Below are 25,737 nucleotides of genomic sequence, written 5' to 3'. Positions count from 1 at the left end.
AAGAACAAGAATAACTAAAAAAGGAAATAATTAAGGAGAATGAAAAAAAGTATATGTCATCAGGGAATATGTTCAATGTCTGGTGGCTATTATTTACCAAGAGTAGACCCATAATGGGCAGAGGCAAAATGGTGGAAAGTAGGTCCTATTTTGAGCTGTTCCTGGCTTCCCTTAGATGAAAACCAGATCAAGACATAACCCTTTTCCCCCAACACTTTCTAGGCCTTTCAGGAATACCTCAACAATACTCAGACTACTCAGACACATATACAATAGGAAATGTTTCATCTTCAATTGGTTCCTTTATCTCTCTAACAGCTGTTATCTTAATAATCTTTATCATCTGAGAAGCTCTCGCATCAAAACGCGAAGTTTCTTCTGTAGAACTAACCACTACTAACATCGAATGACTCCACGGCTGCCCTCCCCCCATCACACATTTGAGCAACCTATATTCATTTAATCCTAAAATGAGAAAGGAAGAAATCGAACTCTCAAAAAATTGATTTCAAGTCAACCCCATAACCTTTATGACTTTCTCAAGAAGATATAAGTAACAACCATTACATAACTTTGCCATAGTTAAATTATAGGTTTAAACCGTGGATAGGGGTTTTTGGAGTGACAAAAGCCACACATATTTGAAATGTAACAAATTTCTAGCAGAAGATATCTTGGAAGAACTTCAGAAAAAAATCTGTTTCAATCGAGGATAGAAGATGGAGGGAAGGGAGAAAGGGGGAAAGTGGTCAAGTGCAGGCACAGCTCAGGGACCCAGGGAGGTTTGGTGTCCATATTTAAAGAATTTGCCAAGAGGTTCTTTGCAAAATACAGCAGCATTGGCTATTCTGTGGTGGTTCGGAAGCCAGGGGATCAGCAGACTAGCTGTGAGACCTTCAATGCAACTATAAAAAGCAAAAAATGAACCCTGAAACCCTAGAATAGTGCAGCTATTGGCCATGCTCATCCAGCACAAGAAGGAAACCACAGCACCAGGCCCAGGGCAGTGTGAAGCCACTGTTTCCTATAGAAGAAGCTTGGGACAATCTCTACTTTGCACTAAGAGCAGATCTTTGCCTTTAAAAATGGGCAAAAATCCCAAAAAGTACTCCGACCATATTATGAAAACAGAGAACAACTCCTTGAAAAATAGAATTTGTGAAATGAAAAATAAAGCCCAATGAACAAAACAACTAATTTAAATGTTCAGTTGGTCAAATGCAAAAGGAGATAAAAAAGCTAACTGAAGAAACTTAACTCAAAATCAGAATTGAATAAATGGTAGTGAATGACTAAATGAGACATCAAGAATCAAATCAAACAAAACCAAAAAAAAACAAATAACAACAACAACAACAAAAACAAAAACAAAAACAAAAACAAAAACAAAAAAAAAAAAAAACAACACAAGAAAATATAAAATACAAGAGAACGAAAATATAAAATACCTTTTTGGGAAAAACAACTGACCAGGAAAATAGATCCAGGAGACACAATCTAAAAGTTATTGAACTGAGGGGTTCCAATAATTATTGAATAAATTCATCGATCACTTCCTGAAAGAGACCCCAAAATTAAAACTCCAAGGAATATCAGATCAGGGAGAAAATATTACAAGTGTGAATTATTGTTCTATCAGAAATGACCAGTTCACTGTACAAGGCAACAAAAGATTATGTGATAATCAATTCTGATTTGATGGATGTGATCCTTTTCAATAATGAGGTAAATCAGGTCGGTTCTGAAGTTCTTATGATGAAGAGAGCCATCTGTACCCAGAGAGAGGATTGTAGGGACTGAGTGTGAATCACAACATAATATTTTCACTGTTTTCTTTGTTGTTTGCTTGCATTCTGTTTCTTTTTTCCTTTTTCCCTTTCTGATCTGATTTTTCTTGTGCAGCATGATAATTGTAGAATTATGTATAGAAGAATTGCACATATTTAATATATATTGGATTACTTGTTGTGTAGGGAAGGGGATGGGAGGATGTGAAGGAAAAAAAATAGAACACTATGTTTTGCAAGGATGAATATTGAAAATTATTTATGCATATGTTTTGAAAATTAAAAGCTTTAATGAAAGAAACCTATTTTAGTAAAGGAATTATTACCTGTTGTGCTGAGCATTTATAGGTGTTAATTGATCTAGTAAACAGTAAAAAAGAAGCAACAAACACTTATTCCTTGTCTCAAAGGAATAATTTAAATATATTTTCAACAAAGTATAAGATGTCTTGTATTTTGTGGGCTTTCAATCAAGGATTGTAAGAAGGTGTAGAACAGAGAGTGATTGTTTTTCCTAACAAAGGATATTAAGTTGATGCCTATACAACAACTGCCCTCATTTGAAGGACTCAATAGTGAGAATGTCCTTCATATGATGCATGAAGAATTGTTAAGCCTTCTAGTTGCCTAATGAAAATCCCCTAAAAAAGAACTGCCTATATAACAAAAGAAGCACATTTTGGACAAGGTGAGACCTAGACAAGCAACAACATGATTCCATGGTTAAGTTTGGCTTTTCCTTCAAAAGGTTGTTCATACAAAGTCTAGTTTTTCCTATTAAAAATACTGATTCACTAGTTACACACAATTTATTAAAAGTTCCTTGAATAAACAAAATTTCAGAAAATCTGTTCCTGACCTCCTAGCAAAAAAAAAAAAAAAAAAACATTACTGCTAATTTGGAACAAGCTTATGTTTTATAGATGAGGCCTTTTTACTTCCCAAATATTTTCTTTTATTGAAAACATATTTAGATAGCTGATTTATAGTAGAAGTGGTGAAATGTTTGCAGACTCTGAGTGTTCCCATTCATGCTGATGAATGAAGAAGGACTAGGTAATTTTTAAAAGGAAAATAGCAGAGCCTGGTGAGGAATAATCATAAAAATGGGGAAGGATTCTGTCTGTTTTTTTTTTTTTTCATCCCTTCTTGTCACTTACTTAAGTTGAGACTCTGGTAGTCAGGATATATTGTCAAGAAATCCAATACATTTTACTCTATTCAGTAAAGGATAGAATGAGGTTAACATGCAAAAAGATCTCAGGTGATAAAGACTTTGAGTAAGAAAATTGGAAAAGATGAAATGTTTAAAATATAGAGGAAAGCTAAACTAATTCCAGCTATCTTCATCCTTAAAGTGAAAATCCTTTCATTTACAGCTCCTACCTAGAAACACTGGAAATCTAAACTTCTAGGTCTTTGCCATCCCTGCACTTTGTAGAGTTAGTACAGGATTGAATTGAGAATTGAGAGAGTAGAGGGCAGGGGAAAAAAGTGGAAGAGGAAATTTGGAGTTAACCTAAGACTTTCCCATTACTATTGTTTAAAATAAACCACAATCTGACTGGATATTTTTTCAAAATATTGGCCTTTGGAAAATTTTGCAATGACACACTTTTAAGAGACACAAAGGTCATAGTTGGTAGGCAGGGGGCAAAACTGAGTTATGTGATAAATGGTTATAATAACCATCATTAAATTGTTATAAGGACATGGGGACAATGCACATAGAAGGCGGGATAAAAGAGTGGGTAACAGGCTTTTGTGTTGAGAAAACCCTGCAGTTTGTGCTGATACGTTTATGTGTGTAAATATGCAAAATCAAATTTCAAGAATAAAAGACTTTCTAGTTCTCAGCACACAGATCATGGATATTAGGAACGTTGATATTTGTGAACTGGAGCAGAAGTCCTAAAAAGGAAAATTCTAAATCACCTCCTATTGGACTATGTTGAACTGATATTCAGAAAACAAATGAGTAGAAGGTAGGATGTAAGAAGCAGACATAAAAGTTTACCTCATTTATATTTATAGTTTGGAATGTTCAGGCTAGTTTTCTGGAGGACTTCAGGATCAGCCCGAGTCCTTGGTCTTAATGGAGGACTGAAGGAAGCCGGACAGCCACCATGAGGGTGGTCAAAAATGGAATGTGCCATTTCCAGTCCTTCTCAGCCCTTAAATACCCTATTACAATTACATCGTTATAGCATACTGAATATGTATGAACTAGAGAACCATTACATCGCCATACTAAGCATAAATGTGAACTAAAGGACAATCATCTCATCAGTTCCATTGAGTTAATACCTTGTTTCAAGAATATTTCTCTAGAGTTCTAGTCCTCTACAATAGTCAGTGTAATTAAGTTCTCTAACAGGTTGAATTACTTTGGATAGCCAACTCAGGTAAACATTAGGAGTTGGGGAAGTTACATGATTGAATTATCAGGATCCTCTGGAAATTTTCTTCCAATATTCATCAATTTTGAATTGACTGATTCAATATAAGCATGTATAAACTTGAAATATCCTTAAATGCATGTGTCTGTAGTTTCTTTAGTCTTTTTTTCCAAATTAATCTTTTATTTTATCAATATAACTAATTACTTCATTGTAAAGATCACATCCCCTATATACTTCAGTCAGAAGTCTTCATGGCTTGTCTCTAGACAAATATACAGATATGTATATGTATATATGCATATATACACATAAACACATTTAATATATATTCAAGACACACCATTATTATGCATTACATGTAATATATTAAATATTTTAATATATACTAGACAATAGTATATTTAATATCATATATAATTTACATTTAATAAATTATATTTATTGAAATCTATGATGAATGCAAGAGTTGTGGAAAGAAAGACTGTTAATGAGGCACTGAACTTCCTGGAGGTTAGTAGATGATAACTTACAAAATTCTGATTGTATCACAGATATGTGATGAGTAAAATGCTAAGGAGAATTAGTTACAATGAGATAGTTACAATAGAGAATGAATCTGTGTATCAATGGGGAACAAGGAATAGTTGATATCCCCTGACTAAAATAAGCAAGTCAGGAAGTGGTTGTGGGAGGTTAAATGAAGATACAGACAGTGCTGGAAATGACAGACAGGGTGTCATTAATCCACTTTAAAAATACTTGGAAATTTAAGAATAAAACTCAAAATTAAAAGGAATACTAAAGGTCTTATCCAATTCTTTTAAATATGAAGAAACAGTTCAGGACAGAGAATCAATACTGGGAAGTAAAGGTATTGTTACTCTTCTTTCTCCAAACAAGAGACCAGGCTGGAGACATATTAAAAAAATTTTCTACTCGTTTCTAGAAATTTAAGTCTGGGGTAGAATAGACTGGTGTTCTCTTCCTTTGCTTGTTGCACTAAGCACTAGAGAGGAGATCTGGAATGAAGAAAATAATTAAAGACTTAAAATAGGCAATGAGGCAATGAAATTATCGTTTATTGCACATTTTATTCTGGTATACCTAGAGAATTTTAGAGAATCAATTTAAAAAATTACTTGAAATAATTATCAACTTCTGCATAGTTTCAGTATATAACCCCCCCCCCAAAAAAAAAAAATCACCAACACTTCTAGGTACTGTCAAGAAAATCCAGAAGAAAGAAATAGAAAGAGACAGTCTATCTAAAACAATTGTAGAGAATATAAAATTTAAAGTCTGGGCTAGCTCCCTTGGAGGCTTCAGGTACAGCTGGAGTCAGGATAAGTAAAAAGTCCTTGGTCTTTAGGGGGAGAAGTGAAGGAGACAAACTGCCATGAGGCTGGCCAACGAGTTCTCTTCTCCGCATCCTCCCTCAAAGTGAAGATCTCTAACCTCTGTCACCCTTTAATCCTTGCCTACAATTCTCTTAACCCCAATTATTGAGCCAGCATTAACTATAAGAAGAGCAATTCCAAACATATGCTAATAGTCATTGTCAAATAGGTAATTAGCCTAAAGCCCTCAGTTGTCAGAATCAAATGCAACTATTCAAAATTTCAGCCCTTTATATCTCCTGCTTTCTTTTGTTTTAGAACACAGGTGGTCGCACCCTCCCTGACTTCTCAGAAAGAGAGATGAAAAACACCAAAGGGAAGTGGGGAGTCAGGCCAGATATTGTTGGCAGGTTTCTGGGCTGAAGAGTCTTACTAGAAACAGGTATACACAAACCCATACACAACCACATAGCAATAAAGCACAGGCTAGCAATGATGACTCTCCCCACAGCTGGTGCAGGCTCAATGTGGCATAACAAACATGAATTGTACATACAAGTATTGAAATAACAAACAATATGAATCAACAGGGTGTTGTAAAAGATTTCCAGAAGTCCTAGAAGGAGGGTATGTAAATAACAATCACACATATGCCTCCTTCAGCATCCAAGAGATAGTCCAAAACCAATCTTTTGTCCATTACTTCACGTGTCAGGGAATCCAATGATCCCTGAAAGTTTTTGAAGTCCTACAATAGTCTTTTTATGTGTTAAGGAATCCAATGATTCCTGAAGATTTTGAAGTCTTGCAACAATATTATCATTTCTCAGATAATCCAATGATTCCTGAAGGTTTTCAAGTCTTACCATAGTCTTATTGTGTCTCAGAGAATCCAATGATTCTTGAGGGTTTTGAAGTCCTCCAACAATCTTTTCATGTCTCAGGGATTCCTATGATTCCTGAGGGTTTTGAAGTCCAACAATTTTTGATGTCCACGAGTCAGTCACCATAACTGCCATGCTCTTTCAGTGATGGGCACACTCAGCGATGGAACAATCTGATGTTTCTTGAGTCTTCTCCTTCGTTTCAAGGGTCTGCTCTGTCTCTCTGCAATGGATGAGGCGAATACAGCTCGTTGACACCCATCTGATTCCTGCTCCATCTCTATAGATGGAGATCTCTACCTCTCCCTGAAGCAGGTAACCTATCTGGTCCCTTCCATTCACCACTTTCTGGATCTCTCCACATCACCTGGCAATTATCTAAAGATAGTGGAGCTACTAGCATTGGACACTGCCCTTCCAGGGGGTTATAAAACCTGTCTATCAGACCCAGTGCAACTTTGTCAAAAATCAGGAATAGTATAAAGAGTTAAATTTAGACGTTCTCTAGGGTTACCTGTGGCTCTACCTTTCTTTTGTTTTTGGAGGAGCATCTTAATGTCTCTGTTTCTCCTCTCTACCACTGCCTGTCCTTGAGGATTAAAGGGTATGCCAGTGGTGTGTAAAATCTTATACTGTGCACAAAAGTGTGAAAAATGTTTAGAAATATATGCAGGTCCATTATCTGTTTTTATTGCTTGTGGCACACCCATAATTGCAAATGATTGGATAAGGAATTCAGTGACCACTTAGGCTGTCTCTTTTGCTGCTGATATTGCAAAAGTGAATCCTTCAAAGGTGTCTACCACAACATAGGTAAAAAAAACAGACAACCAAAAGATTTATAATGGGTCACATCCATTTGCCAAATTTCATTGGATCTCAAGCCATGAGGGTTCTTCCCTGGAGGAGCTTAGGAGCATGGAAAGGAAGGCAAGCTGTTCAGGCTTTTACTATGCTCCTAGCTTCTTCTCTTGTTATTCCAAATTGCAAACATAAAGCTCGAGCAGCCTGATGATATTTAGAATGGAATTCTTGGCTTCTTGAAATAAAGGATTATTGGCCATCATGGTTAGAAGGCTATCTGTCTTTGAATTATCATCAAAAATAGGACCTAGAAGTCCACTATGAGAGTGAACATGCAAGAAATAAATCTTACCTGGATGCTTTATCACTTCTTCTTGAAGTTCCTTAAAGATGCATCTGTAAAGGTAGTTGGTCCTTTAAGAGGAACTTTAGCAACCTTTTCTTCAAAAATCCATTGCCCATTATGTAATATTCTGATTATCTTTAATGGTGACCCATGTGTAAAATTTGGAGCCGTGGTCAATAAAATTTGCCACTCTGGGATGATTTCACAGTATACATTAATTTGTGCATTAGTATAAAAGGTATATATCTTATCAGGTCTTATTCCAGATAATTGTACTGCTCACTTAATAGCCTTTAATGAAATTCTAGCCACAAGCACTGGGTAAGGAGTAAGGCTTTGTTCTGGTTGTGCTGTGAGGTTCACCCACTCTATCACACTGTCTCCTTGATGAAGGACTGCTGTGGGTGCCTCTTTTGTAGCAAAAATTGATATTTCCAAGGATTTTTGAGTGACTCTTTCAACCACTTTGGATAAAGATAGTCCAACTTCTCTTAAAGCCTCTTGAGCTTCTTTTGTAAGCTGGCATGGTGACTTTAAAGCACTATCTCCCCTTTAAAAATGGTATATAATTGTAGGGAATAGATAAGGTAAAGAACTTACAGGAAGGTATGAATTCTTTTTCTGTATTTTATTATTTCTGTGTTTCCCCTATGACTTGTATAATATGTGCAGGCTCATATCTACTTGAACCTTTGCCAGCTAGAAACATATTTACTTAACCTGATCTGATGACATTTATTGGTATTTGATAATTATCAATATTTAGTCTATTAACTGGAGCACTATTTGCTTGATTAAGCCTGAAGGCCTGATTTTCTGTTTCCTAGAAATCAGGAGATTTCAGGGAAAGAGAAACCTTCCATTCCAATCTCCCCAAATAGCAACAACCAGTTAGATACCTCCCCCTCCCCTTCTCAATCCTCTCTTACTTGTGATGTAATTTCTTGTATAAAAGCTATGTATCTTTACTACTTCTTTAGCCCCCCTACCGCGAGCTTTCTCTTTCTTATCTCATGATGGGATGACTCATCCTCCAGAGGTTTTCAATAAACAACTTTTCTGCCTTCTACTGAATGATCTCTGAGTAATCATTTTGGGTAAGGGTCTTCTACATCCCTCATATAATGGTTGTGGACACTGGCACATCCATTGGATATCTCCTATCAATTTCTTAAAGTCATTTAAGGTGTTTAGCTTCTCTGTACTTAAGGAAAGTTTTTGTACTGTAAGCACCTTAGAGTATACTTCATATCCTAAATATTGAAAAGGAACATGTCTGAATTTTTTTCCAGAGCTATATGCAATTTGTAGTTCCTTAGTGTTTCTATGGTCTTTTTTAGATATGCTTCTAACATTTTGTTCCTCAGGTGCACATCCCAATATATCATCCATGTAATGTAATCACATTACTTTTAAAAATGTTTTTCTTACTGGAGTAAGAATAGCAGCAATATACATTTGGCACATAGTAGGGCTGTTTTTCATTCCCTGTGGCAAAACTGTCCATTCATATCTTTTATAAGACTCAGATAAGTTAATGTTGGCACTGAAAAGGCAAATTTTTTCATATCCTCCTTATCTAGAGGGATAGATCTCCTTAATGTCTATAACCCAAAGAGGCCATTCTTTAGGCAATTGAGTAGGAGATGGAAATCCAGGCTGAAGAGTTCCCATTGTATCTATCTGTTCATTTACTTTTCTTAAATCAGTCAACATTTTCCATTTTCCAGATTTCTTTCTTACAACAAATACAGGTGAATTCTAAGGACTTAGAAAAGATTGTAAGTGTCCTTGGTCAAGTTGCTCCTGTACTATATTTAATAAGGCCTGAATTTTATTGCTAGCTAAGGGCCACTATCCTACCCACACTGGTGTATCAGTTTTCCTTTGAATGGGAACAGGTGAAAGTGCTGGTAGGCTTTCAACAGAAGCCCTGCCTAAAAAACTGAAGTACTCATTTATAATCCTAATTGTTGTAAAATGTCTCTTCCCCACTGATTGATGGGAATTTTTTCAACTCTACAAGGAGCAAAAAACTTCTGTTTCTCCTTCAAAAGTCCATCTCAAAGGAGTAGCACTAACTTCCTATTGATCCTCCTATGCCAGACATGTAAGTGTCTGCTTTAATCTTTGGCCAGTGACTGGGCCAGTTGGTACTTCTAATGATTGTACGATCTGCACCTGTGTCTTACCAATTCTTCTAATGGTAGGCCATTTATATAGATTGTGAGCATAGGTTGATCAGCTGTTACAGTTGCTGTCCAGTATTTTCCTGAATTTTGTTGCTTGGAGTCAGAATCTGGGCAACTCTCACTAGATTGCCTATTACGAGTCTGTATCAGTGAACCTGATGCTACTACTTCTCCTGGGTGATAAATCACACATTGTCTACCTGTATTAGTGACTGGGATATTATCCTCACATTCCCCAGTTTCCCACATCAGTGTATGGATGAACAGTGTTTTATAAGTACTCTCAGGAGTTGAAATGGTCAAGTCTACTGTACCTGGAGGCAAGGGATCCATAAAGTGGAGAGGAACAGATTTCACCTCTCCAGGGGAAATCTCAGTACTCCCAGCTGCATACAACTCCATTCTCCTCAATTATAATGCCTTTCTCCCAACAGGTTGCTTCCTGGATGCTTGATTATATAATCCCTTTCTCCCATCATATGGCTTCCTGGCTGATTGGTCATGTCTGGTTATTGCACTTCTAGGCACTCTCTGAGTGTAGCATCAGCTACCATCATACCCCAAGTATTTTTTGTCTTGGGCCCTGGGGATGAGGGGATGAGGGCCCCATTTCCCTGAATCAGTCTACATTCTGAGGCCCAATGGAAGCCTCTGTTGAATTTTGGACATGGGGTTTTGGGTTTTGTTCTCCCACCCTGTTTTCTCATTCTGTCTCTAAACTAGCATTGAGCTTTCAGAGGCTCTACTTTACCACACTGAAATCATTGATGAGTCTCTCTGGAAGTCACTTGCCAAAAGGGACCCTGTCTACCCATGTTTGGATCTTGGGAAGTCTGCATCATAGTCTGGCTATAAAAGGCATTTGTGCCCATTGTGGCACAGCGTCTTATGATCTCCTCTAAAGGAGCATCCTTGTGTAGTCTTAGTATAATTATTTTACTAACCTCATTATTAGTTTCTTTAGCAAGTTGCCTTATCATAATGTCTGTTGCTGTATTTTAACCAATAGTTTGTGTGACAGCTGTCTGCAAATGTCCCACAAAACCAGCAAAGGGTTCATTTGGCCCTTGTGCTATTTTTGTGAAGGCCTCTCCTTTGTCCTCTTTATCTGGGATAAAGCCGCATGTTTTGATAGCAGCAGAAGCAATTTGCTCATATACTGCTGTGGGGTAATTAATCTGTACTGAGATGTCTACATAAGAACCTACACCTGTTAGTTGGTCATAGGTGATTGGAAGATTAACTCCACTTTGACTATTTCATTGGGCTTGTATCATACAGAGTTCACTATATTCAGAAAACCACAAGTTTTTTTTTGTTGTTGTTGTTTTTTTTTTTCCAGTTTCTAAGCATGTCCTTCCTAGAGATTTCCAATCACTAGGGGTTAACTTCATAAGCTAAATTCTATAATAACATCATAACCTAAGATGATGTAGTCCCATAAACAATGCAAGCCTTTTTCAGGTCTTTGATGATTTCTTGATCAAAAGGAGTGTATCTTTTCCTTTCTTGACCTGAAGAGTTAGTTAAACTGTTGAATTACAGGATACATTTCTATTCTCAAATCAGCTGTATTCTGCCCTTCCTCTGTGGCTTTAAGTAGTGCCTTTTTTAAGCTAGTCATAGCAGGGGGTGATTGCTGAGGGGGAGGTGCTGGTGGTCTCACTGCCCCTCCCATTCTTCCTCCCTCCACTCAGGAAAATGAAGTTGATGAAGACATGTCACAGGCTGCTCAAGTGTAGGCAGATTTGAAGCCACGCTGTAAGTCCTCATGCCCTCTGGCAATATTACCATTAATCTGTCCTTTGTCTTGCTTTTTTTCTTCATGCTTTCTCATCTGGCTGTTCTTAAAACTTTTCTTTTTTCTATAACTTGCAGGATTCTTTAAGGCCAATTGTATTATGTTGTACATATAGAATGTTTCCTTAGAAGTTGAATCAGGCCTTTATCATTGTAATATTCACATAGTTGGTCTCCTACTAGTTTCCAGTTATCTGCCTCTATTTCTTCTTCTTTGAAGAACCAAGCGGATGTGCATTCTAATGTATACATTAGTCCACCAATCTGCTTCCAAGTTACAAGCAAACTCTGTCTCTTTATCAGTCTGAGTATACTTCCTGTAGATCTCCCTCATGGTGAAGGTGGGACAGAATCTTTTCCTAATATCTGCCCCATTTCAGCTAGAAAATGAGAGTTACTAGTTTAATTCTTAACAAAGTAAGTTCCTGTTTGTCTATTAAAATACTCATCCTATGTCCTGGTCGCCTGGGACTTCTTCAGTGAAATTAGAGTCCTTAGCCCACGTTGAGTGCCAAAATGTGATGTCCAGACTAGCTCCCTGGAGGCCTCAGGAATGGCCAGAGTCAGGATAAGTAAAAGTCCTTGGTCTTTAGGGGGAGGAATGAAGGAAATGGACAAACTACCACAAGCTCTCCATCAACTTCCCTTCTACTCCTCCTGATGAAAAGTGAGGGATCTCTGACCTTTGTCACCCCACCCCTAATCCTTACCTACAATTCTTTTAACCCCAAGCATTGAGCCAGAATTAACAGAGAGAAGAGAAATTCCAAACATATGCTAATAGAGTCATTGTTGAATAGGTAATTATCCTTAAGTGCTCAGTTGTCTGATTCAAGTGCATCTATTCAAAGTTTCAGTCCTTTACAATACAATACTTGGATATCTCCCTGCCAAAACAAATGAGATATTATATGAACACTTTTATAAAACAATTTTTATAAAAGCAACATTAAGTAATTGAAAAAAACTAAATGCTAATGGATAGACTGAGACAATTTAATATAAACACAATTTTATCTACATTAATTTATTTATTCAATGCCATGATAATCAAAATAATAAAGAATCTTTTAGAGCTAAAAAAAAATAGACATTCCTCTGAAAGAATAAAAGTGTCAAGAGTATCAAGGAATCAAAGGAAAAATATAAAGGAAGTTAACCTAATAGATCCAGATTTTAAACTATATTACAAAGGAGGAGTTGATGAGCAAACAATAGGTTGTAGGGATTATGGGAAATAAAATAAATAATTTTGATTACTTGACATTAAAAAGCTTTTGTACAAACAGAATTAAAGAATACAACATAAGAAGGAAAACAGGATGCTAGGGAAAATGTTGCTCTCAAATTCTCTGATAAAGGAATAATTTCTTAGACATGTAGAGAGTGAGGTCAAATTTACAAAAACAAGAGCAATTTCCCAGTTAAAAAATTCCCAGTTAAAAAAATGAGCAAGGTAGTATCAGAAGAAGAATTTAAACTACTGATAGGTAAATGAAAAATACTACAAATCCCTACTGATTAGAGAACTGAAAATTCAAACATTTCTGAAATAAATTCACAGCTTTTAGACTGGCTATTATGGAAAAGGAAAGTGACAAATATTGGAGCTGATATGGAAAAATAGTGATACAAATAGTTCAATAACTCTGAACAATAATTTGGAAGTTTGTCCTATGAGTTATTAAACAATTGACCCCATTAGCCATCAATATTATGATTTTGATTCTATTCCAAAGAGATCAAAAAAGGGGGAATGGCTTATTTGTACATTTATAGCAGTTCTTTTTGTGGTGACAAGAAATTGAAAAGTGAGGGAGTATGTATCAATTGGAAAATGGGTGAACAAGTTGTGGCAATTATGATGAAATACTATTATTATATAAGAGACTATGAGAAGGATGGTGTCATGGAAACCTGGCAAGATTTACATGAATTAATGCAAATTAAAGTGGACAGAACCAGAACGTTGCACAAAGTAACACTTATAAGGATGATCATCTGTGAAAGACTTAGCTACTCTGGTTAAGGCAGAAATCTAAGAGAATTCTGTGGGACCAATGATGAAAAATCCTGTCCAATGTTATCTCTATGAAAATATATTCAGGCTGCTTTGTACAATAGGTTAAGTCTTATTGTGCCCAGATATCTCAGTTATTGGAGAAACTCTGACTCTATATTTTTGGGGTTTTTATATTCTTTGGGTACCAGAAAGTTACATTGAAAGAAACTAGGAACAATCATGTCTCAAGGACAAGGTAAACTAACTTTCCTGGAAAACAGCAACCCTTGTCTTATAATCTTACCCTTGAAATCATGAATAACATCTTTGACCATCACTTTCTTCATCTATAAAATGTGCATTATATCTTCAGCACAAAACTGACAAATCTATCATATAGCTCACATGAAATAATGTAAGTAAAGATTTGAAAGAGCTTTCTAAATTTTATCTATGATTATGCATTTATAGTACCATTATTTATTTCCACCAAAATACCATACCATGAAGTAGAGAAATATAATTGCTCATTTAATAAAAATATTCAGGGCACAACAATGTCTTTTCTTTTTGTTGAATCTCTGTGTGGAACTCACAGAGTAACTGCTTTCATAAAATGTATATTATTATGAGTTGAAAAAAAAAACAGTTCTAAACTTCTGTGAAATAGTTCAACCCTGAACTGCCTTTTATAGATTTCATTTGGCTTTAATTACATTTTGCACTATATTTTGGCACTTAGGAAGTGATCCTGATATTTTAAAAGATAGGTATTTCTTAGATAGTGTGCTGCTTGTCATTTAAATGAACAAAGTAATGAATTGAAAATGGAGAAAAGTCATTGAAGCATGAGACCATTTAGCAAAATATTTATATATCCATAGAGACCCTTGTTTTTTTGGAAAGGTTATTTGAGTGTAAATGTGACATTTTAAATGTGTGACTGTGATAAAAACTGAAATGCTCTTAAGCTATTTATCACTTAGTAATGAAATTTCATGTTTATCTTCATTCTCATTCTCATTTAAAGCAATCTTGTCCATGTAATTATTAGTTTTGAATATGACCTTCTCTTTTTCATGCAATTATCCTTTTTTTCTACCAATTCATGACCTAGATATAAGCCTATTTTCAATTTTTCAATTAAATTTGCATAATTTTACTCAATTGTATATATTTGGTATTAGACTTGATTCTTTTTGCTAGAGACAAGTAGGATTTGAATGGGAAACTTCAAGAGTTTCTTTTTATATAGCTTTATTATAGGACAATTTCAATATCCTATACCCTATCTTTTAGTAACTGGTGCTTGTCTTGGTCAAAGCATTAGCAAAATTTTTTTAAAGGGTCAATTATTCTTACAACTGTAAGAATGCTAAAGAAAAATGAAGACAAACAGGATCATCAAACAACAAATCAATCAATCAAAAATAATAATAAAATTTTTAGATTGAGTATTATGCAAAGCCCTGGAAAAAAAAAGACAAAAGAGATATTGTTATTACCCTCGAAAAGCTGGAGTGTTCAGCATATTTCAAGAATAATACACTGAATAGTTACAAATTAATAGGGATGGGGGAACCTCAGTTGGGAAGATCATTGAAGATTCTTGTAAAAGGTGTTTAATGAGAAGAACCTAAATGTCTTGGTGCCATTAAAGCTTAAAAATTAATACTGTCTTTTAGGACACTATAATAAAAATATCTGACAAATGTATTAAAGAGGTGCCAAAAAACCTGTTGTTACAATAATCTCCAAGTGATATAGCACAGGGAAGACAACCTCCCCCCTCACCCCCATCTAAAACTGCTGTAGTCAGAACCTGACCCAGTGTACCATTAACAGAAGATCTCCATCTCTCAGAGTTAGGAAACTTCATCATTTTGAAACTATAGGCTACAGGGATACCAGCCAGATGACTTCTTCAAAAAGAATCTATAGATGTAATCAGGGAGTTTGTATGGGAAGGATGCTGGTGAGACATTCCATATGGTATGTTTTCTAACAAATTTTAGAGTTATGACTTTCTTTTTATCTAGTCACAGACCACCAATACCTTTCTTTTAGACCTTTTACCTTTCTCAGAGCAGCTTCTTCATCTATTCATATATAGACAATATAAATCTAAAATATCTCCTTGTTTTCTTCTTTCTATTTTGAAAAATTTTGACTATGCTTATGCCAAATATGTAATGGCTCTTATTCAGAAGAAAATGAGCTTTGAAATTAGTATCTAGCCTTCATCTCCTTATCTGATATTATGCTTGCTCTTTTGCAGCATTTCATGTTTTTCTTTTTTTTATTTTTTATACCATCTATTGTCATTTGGAGAAAACCAGTCTGAACTAATCAGAAATTGCTCTGCTAAGAAATTGCCTTCTGACACCATTGCTTTTTTTTTTTTAATTAATACCTTTTCCATAGTAAAAGTTCAATTATCTTACTTTGCTCCTTGGCATTTTTGTCTTCCCTGAAGCCAAGTGGGACCATTTTGCCATGCTCAAAGTCAAAGATTGGAAAGTAAAACAAAACAAACAAACAAAAAACAGGAGCATTTGAATGGGATTGAAACCATCAAATTTCTCACTTTTTCAGAAGCTATTGTCAAAGTCAGAGCAGCCAGACAAAGTAATTCTTCCTCATGGCCTCGTTGACACAGCTAGGTCATGCAATAAAGTGCCATGTATGAAGTCAGGAAGAGAGAAGTTCAAAAATGGTCTCAGAAACTAGTTGTGTTTGTCCTAGTGATAGTGACTATGATGTGTAAAGAATAACAACATCTAAACCGTAGGGTTGTAAGATACAATTGAGATTATATTTGTAAAATACTTGACAAAATTTCTTGCCCATAGTAGTCAATATAAAAATCTTGCATGCTAGGCATTATTGTATAACAGTAGCTAATAGCAGTAGGAGTAATAAAAGTAATAGTAACAGAAGCAGCAACAGTAGTAGTTAAGGTATGATGTAGATCACTAGAGTTCTATATATATAACTCTGATGACTTAGCTTCTGGCAAATTTAAAATTTGATATATAGTTCTAATATCATCATATTTTCTTTTTATGAGTAGTAATTATAGTCTTTCCCCCACTTTTGTAGCATCTTTAACTTTCAAAAATGCCTTTATGACCTTGAAAGTAGATACACCAAGTACTCTCTTTTCTGATATCCACCAAAGAGATGAACAAGGAAATTCCCAAGTCTTCTTTAAAAGCTCTTTTCTGAAGCAAATGGAGGACTGAGTTGTATATTTTGGGTCAGGGGAGGAACTCTCTTACTAAATTCCTTTTCCACTGAGGTAGTTCTTGGTATACCTGAGAAAGGATTGGGCCTGATATCAGAGTACTTCAAATCCAACCTCAGACACTACCTTAGTGGAAGCAAGTGACTTATCCTCTCTTTTCCTCCATTTCCTCAACTGAAAAATGGGTGTAAAATCAACACTAAGAACAGTAAAGCTTTCAGCATTATTGTAAAGATCAAGTGAGAGAATAATTGTAAAAACAATTATCACAATGTCTGCCACATGTTGGATAATTATATGATCATGCATGTGTGTGTATATGTGTGTGTAAATTACCCAATTATGACTATATAAAGCATACTAATAACACACATACTAATATTTTACCACATGTGAAAATATTTTATAATCATCTGAATATATATATGTATATATATATACATACACACATGCATATATATATACATATTATGCAACATGTACTATTTTGGTTATACATACATATATACACATATATACACACATATAATATTATGTAATACTAATTTATTAGCTCATTGCACACACGCATACAAATTCAATTCTTTTCTCTCAATTGAGCCTTAATCTTCTCATATACACAATGACCTGTAAAACTTCAGTTTCCATAACTAGGACTAGGACAGCTGGAAAAGTACGACTAGTCACTTCCCTTCTTAGAAAGGCAACAATTAATTTTATATAAGCAGCATTTTGAATCTTATTTTAAGTTTCACAACTGTCCGCCTTTCACTAGCCATTTTAGAAATAACTAAAGAAAATGGATTATCATTCCTACTTTATAAAATGGCTCAGATCTGTTCATTCTTAGCAACAAACTTTTGAAATAAAAACATAACTTGCTCCCAATTTAATAGGACCTGAATCTCCATAATCAGCAGTAAAGACAAAGATTAACAATTTATATCAACCCTGACTAATCATGAATGAAAGTGTATACAGGTTTCACCTAACTTGCTTTAATCCCTCTCTTCTAAGAGAGTAATGTAAAATTTAATTGAGAAAAAAAGTTTGATATTTAACATTTAATATTTAATTTGGAGATTTGCTATCATAGCTACAGTTTTATTTTAAGGGAGTTTAAGGCCTTTTTAGTTCATGCCTAAAATTATTTATTAAAGGTTCATCATTTCATAAAGGGGAAAATTATATATGTACTAAAGAAAATGCCATGTCAGGGCTGAGGGGAAAAGTCATTATTCATAAGGGTCATGTTGTGATTCAGAACACTATAAAACAGACCAGAAGTTTCAATGAACTTTGCCCCAAAATGAAATAAGATGAAATATGTTGTGATCCCTTTAGAGAAGGAATAAATCAAAAAAATTTTTATGAGTAAATGGCTTCTAAATTCTGCAAAATCTCTTTGCAGGAAATATTTACTTGCTTAAAGCATATTTTAAATCCTTGCAGACTATTTTTACTTAAATGCCAATAAGTCTGTATTTTTTTCTCTTTGGAAGATAGAAGTATATCACTTGTAACTCTGGTTAAGGAAATAATTGTTTATCTGAATTCTCTGACTCTCAGTAGTCCCACATTAGAAGGTCATAATTTCTAAGAGAGTCCAGAGTTCTCAGCTCTTAGATCACTAGCTCAAGAAATCTTAAGTTGATCACACACTTACTACAGGAAAGAGCAGAGCAAGAAAGGAAAGGTATCTCCTAGTAGAGACAGAATCAATTGTCTTTGCTCTTTAAATCTCCCAGATATATTGGCTTTGTTTACCCAGAATGTATTACAAACTTAAGGTCATATTATTTTTTACTTTTAATTTTTTTAAATAATAGCTTTTTGTTGGAAAAATATATGCCAAGATAGTTTTTAACATTCACTCTTGCAAAACCTTATGTTCCAAATTTTTCTCTCTCCCTTCCCTTCACTTCCTGCCTGAGACAGCAAATAATTAAATATATCTTAGACATGAGCAATTCTTTTATACATATTTCCACATTTATAATGGTGTAGAAGAAAAATCAGGTTAAAAAAATGAGAAAGAAAACAAAAAGCAAGTAAACAACAAGAAAAAAGTGAATACTCTGTTGTGATCCACATTCAGTCCCCACAGTGCTCTTTCTGAATGCAGATGGCTCTCTTCATTGCAAGTCTATTGGAATCATCCTGAATCACTTCATTGTTGAAAAGAGCCAAGTCCATCAAAGTTGATCATCACATAATCTCTTGTTTTTGTGTTCAATGTTCTCTTAGCTCTATTTACTTCACTTAGCATCAGTTCATGTAAGTCTCTCCAGCCCTTTTTGAAATCATCCTGCTGATCGTTTCTTATAGAACAATAATATTCCATAACATTCATATGCCATAATTTGTTTAGCTATTTCCACAATTGAGGAACATCCATTCAGTTTCCATTTCCTGATCACTACAAAAAGGGCTGTGAGAAATATATTTGCATATGTGGGTCCTTTTTCCTTTTTTATGCTGTCTTTCAGATCATGTTTTATCTGAATGTAACCCAGTAATGGCACTGCTGGATCAAGGGTAAGAACAGTTTTATAGTCTTTTGAGCATAGTTCTAGATTGCTTTACAGAATGATTGGATCATTTCACAACTCCACCAACAATACATTGGTATCCCAGTTTTCCCATATCCCCTCCATCATTTGTCACAACCTTTTCCTATCACTTTAACTAATCTGAGAGGTGTGTAGGGGTACCTTAGAGATGCATTTAATTTGCATTTCTCTGATCAAAAGTGGCAATCTCATATGCTGAAGAGATCTCTCCATAGCATATCAGTTCTTAAAGCAGATAATGAAATCATTCCCAAGAAGCAGAGCAACGTTTTAACTAGATGAGGGACAGGTACTATTGTTTGAAGAACACCTAGAGTATGCAGCTGTGATGCCTAAAAGCAAATGAACTCTAGAGTTAGAGTAAGACAGGTCATGTGAAAAAAAAAAGTTAACAAGAAAAAAAAAGATAAGTTGCTTTAAATCTGTCAGAGTGAAGGAAAAAGAAGGACAAGAAAATAGAATGAGATAGCATGAAACTTAAAGGTTTGGTACTGAGCAAATAGTGTTTCAAGTCTTATGTTTATGCAAAGAGAAGATAAGAAAGAAAGAGTGGAAAACACAACTGCACCTACACTCACATCCTCCCCTCCCCACATCCACCCACATGTGTACATATGACTCAAATAATGTAGAGCAAAAGACACAACTAACATTTAAACTGTAAATGTTAATGGGATGGATTTATTCATAAAATTGAAGAGGATAGTAAAATTGATTAGAAAGTTTAATCCAAAAATATGCTGTCTACAAGAAACACCTTTGAAAGAGAAAGAATGATCCAGGTCATAATAAGAAAATGGAGTAAAATCTATTAGGTTTCAGTTGAACAACAACAACAACAGTAATAATGACAATAATGCTTTCAGACAGAGAAAAAGTAAAAAGCGAAGACTAAAAGTTAAAAACAAGGAAATAGGATATTTTGGAAAGATGCCATAGAAAATTAATTAATGTCAATATTTAATAAATATGACAAAATGCCACTGCATCTAAATAAATAAAGGAAAACACATGAATGAAGTAAATGGAGAAATAGGGAAATTATAATTTGGAGGTAATTCAGTGTACCCTCATTAAGAGTTAAATAAATCTATTTTAAAAATAAACACAAAAGAATTATTAACCTAATATTTTTTAGTAAGCTAAAATATGATAACTGGTGATGCTGAAAAAGGAATAGAGAAAAATAATAAATGAAGTAAGTGGAGAAATAGAAGGGAAATTATAATTCTGAGGTAACTCAGTGTACCCTCATTAAGAATTAAACAAATCAATTTTAAAAATAAACACAAAAGAATTACTAACCCAATATTTTTTAGTAAGCTAAAATATGATAACTGGTGATGCTGAAAAAGGAATAGAAGAGACTATTCATCAATTGAGTATATCAGTTTTAAAGAAATTAATCAGATTTAGATGTAAAATAATTATAAATAAATATAAACAACAGAAATATTAAACATCTCTTATTAACAAATGCAAAAAGGGTACATTAAAGACCATGAAGGGCAATATTATTGTTAGCATACTGATCAGGGATATTGGGAAGGCTGAGATTTGTAAATTCAATTAGAATCACTGCAGAGAAAAATGTTGAGCTCCTTACAATTGGGCTATGTTATATTGTCAGTAATTATTTCTACAACTTTGACCTGATATGTTTCCTGATCTCAAGTACTTAAGTATAACGCTTATGGATTTTTACTAACAGTCACTGTGAGTTACATCCTACACCATGAACCTCATTATAAATAACACTCTCTTTTCAACATATCTAGAAAATATATCAGACAAAATTCTAATCAGGAAATACAAAAACAAATAACCTGGTTTTTTTTGTTTGTTTGTTTGTTTTTTTTACCAACCTAGGTCATACTGGGGATAGGTGGAAATGTGCTGTAAATTCCTGATGAAAAGATTAGAGTTTTATAGAATATAGAATATTCTCTGTGTGTATTCCTTATATTTGTATTATCACTATACAATTAGTAAGGATTACAAGTATCATTTTCCCATGATGGAATGTAAAAACTTTAACTCCATTGAGTCCCTTATATTTTCAGTTTCCACTTTACCTCTTTATACTTTCCTTGAGACTTGATATTGCAAGTCAATTTTTAAATTTAGTTTGGGTCTTCTCCTTATGAATACTTGAAATTCTTCCATTTCATTGAGTGCAATGTTTTTCCATTGAAATATTGTGCTTAAGCCCTTTTTTTTTTATAATTGCAAGGAACTGGAAACTGAGTGGATGTCCCATCATCTAATGGAGACTTACATGAACTGATGCTGAGTAAAGTGAGTAGAAGCAAGAGAACATTTTGTACAGCAATTTGTGATCATCAATTTTGATGTATGTGTTTCTTTTCATCAATGAGGTGATTCAGACCAATTCCAATAATCTTGTAATAGAGAGAGACATAAGCATTCAGAAAAAGGACTGTAAGATTTCGATCATAACAAAGTATTTTCCACTATTTTTGTTGTTGTTTGCTTGCTTTTTGTTTTCTTTCTCATTTTTTTTCCCTTTTTGATCTGATTTTTCTTGTGTAGCATGATAAATGTGGAAATATGTATAGAAGAGTTGTGCATACTTAACATATATTGTATTACTTCCTATCTAGGGGAGTGGGTTTAGGGAAGGGACAGAGAAATATTTGGAACACAAAGTTTTGCAAGAGAAAATGTTAAGGGGCTGTAGCCATGATAATGGATAGTAGGCACTAGTTTGTCTGACTCCTCTAAGTTTTACTCAAATTAATACCAGATAAAGCCTCTGAACTGGTTTTGAAGTGACAGAACCCACAAATATTTGAAGTATAACAAATTTCCAGAAGAAGATACTTTGTAAGAACTTCTGAAAAGTGTGGTTCAATTGGGCAGGGGGAGAGGCTGTTGAGTCAAATGTAGTGCAGGGAGCCTTGGGCAAAGAGCTGGGGTGGGGAGCAAGGGTGGGGAGCCAGGATACTGGGACATCTGTGCATCTGGGAATATACTGTGAGGCTCTTAGGCAACTTTGTCATGGTTATAAGCCAGTGGTTCAGCAGATTAGCTGTAAGACACCCAAGGCAATACAAAAGGCAAATTATGAGTCCCTGAACCCCAGAACATAGGAAATAGCTATGCCTACCCAACACCAGAAATCAATAAATAACACTGGTCCCAGGGCAAACTGAATTGGCTATCACCTCTTTATGTTAAGAGCAGACCTCATTAAAAAAAAAAAAAAGAGCAAAAAAGCAAAAACAACTCTGAGTATAGACAGCTTTTATGGAGAAATACAACAGACTTCAAACCCTGAGGATACAAGCAGTCAATAATCTTCAAATGAAGCCCTAAATAATATGATAGGAGTTGGTCTCAATTTCACAAGGCTCTCTTGATAGAATTAAATTATATTTCATTAAGAGGCAAAAAAGACCTACAATTAAAGGAAAGAAAGAAGAATGAACATTATGTGAATCATACTCTCATCAGATTTGCCTCAAAGAGAGAATATCAGATGCATTTAGTCTCACAGAGAAACTTGTCTCATGCTATAGGTAAGTAGGAATGGGAAAGAGAAAAGGAAAGGGGAAACTAATAGAAAGGAGAACAGAAGTAGAAGGGGAAAAGTATAAGAAAGGGGAGGGGCTGCAAAAGAGGAGGATCGTTTGAGGAAGATGTTAGTCAGAAGCCAAATACAGGTGAGGAGAGAAAAGGAGAATGAAAAAAGAAAAGTATACCTGAGTGAAAACAAGATGGCAGGAAATACAATTAGCAATTTTAATTGTGAATGTAAATGTGATGAACTCTCCCATAAAATGGAAGCAGATAGCAGACTGGATAAAAAGTAATCTTCAAATTTGTTATTTACAGGAAACTCATTTAAAGGAGAGTGACATTTAAAGTAAAGGCAAAAGTCTGAAGCAGAATCTATTATGCTTCAACTGAAGTTAAAAAAAAAAGCAGGAATAGCAATCCTCATCTCAAATCAAGAAAAAGCAAAAATAGATCTATTTAAAAGAGATAAGAAAGAAAACTATATCTTGCTAAAGAGTACCTTAAATAATAAAGTAATATCAATACTAAACTTATATGCACCAAGTGATATAGCAGCCAAATTACTAAAGAAGAAATTAAGAGAGCTTCAAGAAGAATTAGATAGCAAAACTATACTCAATCTTGCTGTTTCACAACTATGTTGGAATCCTTACTAACTGCTAAGTAATTAGAGTTGATCTAATCTTACAAGAAGATGTTTTGGCCAGAACCTGAAACAAGGTACTAAGTAGAACTAATCAATACAAGGCTTGTGTTCACACCTTTACTCATTGGAGTTCAATGAGTTCATACCTCCCTTGTAGCTCTTTGGGCCAGAGAGCACTATGGGAGAAAACCCATAATCCCTCTCATAATTTTTAACTTCATTCAAAGTTCTAGGAATATAAGCTCGTTTAAATACTTCTTCATCCACATGATCTTGATTGGATCTTTGTTCTTCTGTCCTTTGGGCTGCTATTTCCATGGCCTTTAAGAGGTAATCATCCATGTTGTCTTTTGTGATAGAAGGATCTGTGATAAATTCAAAGAGCTCCCGTACAGTCATCACAGCAACACCGTGTTTTAAAAAAAAATCATTGACATTGGCACAGTCTTTCCTTAGGAATTCCAAGGCATGTGGGTGATCATGCTCCACAGACTGAGACACGTCAATAATGTATACATTTCCATTACAGTACGGCATGTTAAATTCACTGAGATCTGCATGGACGAGTCTGGCATCCTGATACATTGTTCTCATGTACTGAATTACTTGAAGATATAACTCCCGGGCCTTCTGATAACTGAGCATTTTTCAAAAGAGGAGCAGGCATGTCATCTTTACCAATGAAGCTCATGACAAGAACATGATGTTTTAGCATGATAGGTTCTGGGCAAGATATTTTTGCTGTGTTTAACCTTATTAAATTTCTCATTTACTTTTCTGCCCAAGTCTGTACCATTTTTCTGGGGTTTCCTTTACAATATCCATGACGAAACCTGAATTCCCCACTTACATACTTATCCCTATCCTTGAACACCAAAATTGAAGTTTTATAAATCTTGATTGCTCTGTTCTCTCCATCTGTTGTACTGGCATGATACACATTAGCTTCTTTTCCTGTGCTGATGCAACCATTTATTTGTGATATGACTCCTCTACTTAACATCTTGAACAAAGTTATTCGAGTTCTTGAATCTAGCACCTGTTCCACAGTTGCTCTGTCCGCCTTATCTTTAACCCGGTACATGTCTGCCTCCTTTTGCCTAGTCTTTTCAGTGACTTTATTTATAACAGAATCATCAAGATTAAGTTTATCTAGATTAATTTTATTCTCAAATTTTCTTAAGGCCTTGTCTGCTGGAGTTGACATTTTTGCCGAATTGAAGTGGCTAGTTTGTCGGTTGGCCTGTGTGTTACTCCCTCCAGTTGAAGAGCCCTTAGTAATTTTCCCAACGTCATCATCCCAGTCCCAATCAACATCATCGTCATCATCTTCATAATCTTCATAATCCTCTTCTTGAATTTCATCATCAACCTCATTCAAAATCTGGTGAGAACTTTTAGATGCATCTTCTTCCTCTCTGCTTGTTTCCATGCTGGTCATACTTCCACTATCAGAGGAGTCCGCATCATCGAACTGCCCCGGGACGGCTTGGCTCATGAGCTGCTCCCGATAGTTCATTGCGGAAGCAGGATGTTCTCGCCCACCAGGCCTGGATGGAGTCGGGATGGGATTGGGGACTGACGCTGTTCCGCGCTCCGTGGTTCTAAAGGTCTTTGCGCTAATCCTCGGGGACACCACTTTTACGCCACACACCCTCTTTCATGTAATTGCCGGCTCACCCGACTCTTCCGCCCAGGCAGTGTCTTCCCCGCGTAGAACAGAACGGTGGAACTCGCGAAGTACCGTGAGCCGAAAGGGACAAACAGTAAAGTCCCAAAACGACACCACCAGTTGGCTAACTATAGAGAAGATAAACGGCAACTCCTTTAACCATCCGCAATCTTGGGACAAGTGCTAACAACCGCCAACTTAGTTATTTAAATTACTACGGCAACTCCTCAGGTCAAAAAGAGAGAAAATACACTCCTTTTAATTTGGGACGCAATAGGCAAAAAGGAGCTGTTGTACAAATCACTTTTGACCAACTAGCTGGTGAAGGTCAGTATGCAGAGAGTTCAGAACAGATTTATTATCCCATAACAGTCTATGAGCAAATTTCTAAGGCTGCAATAAAAGCTTGGAATTCTCTCCCTGGACAGAAAGATGGAAATAATGCTTTCACAAAAATAGAGCAAGGTCCCAATGAACCTTTTGCAGATTTTGTGGGACGTCT

At 35.2% G+C, this 25,737-nt stretch overlaps 1 protein-coding gene across 1 annotated transcript; it reads right to left on the bottom strand.

The window, feature by feature from the left end:
* Nucleotides 1-253: 253 nt before the first annotated feature.
* On the bottom strand, nt 254-25,275 carry LOC127546259 (serine/threonine-protein kinase RIO1-like). The gene is given in 4 exon segments (XM_051973472.1): nt 254-465; nt 811-905; nt 23,754-24,191; nt 24,193-25,275. Coding segments are annotated over 4 exon segments (1,635 nt in total). The 5' UTR covers nt 25,083-25,275.
* Nucleotides 25,276-25,737: the final 462 nt, after the last annotated feature.

This window comes from Antechinus flavipes, chromosome 1 (genome assembly GCF_016432865.1).
Source record: "Antechinus flavipes isolate AdamAnt ecotype Samford, QLD, Australia chromosome 1, AdamAnt_v2, whole genome shotgun sequence".
NCBI classification, from domain to species: domain Eukaryota; kingdom Metazoa; phylum Chordata; class Mammalia; order Dasyuromorphia; family Dasyuridae; genus Antechinus; species Antechinus flavipes.
This window is presented reverse-complemented; position numbering and strand designations above follow the sequence as displayed.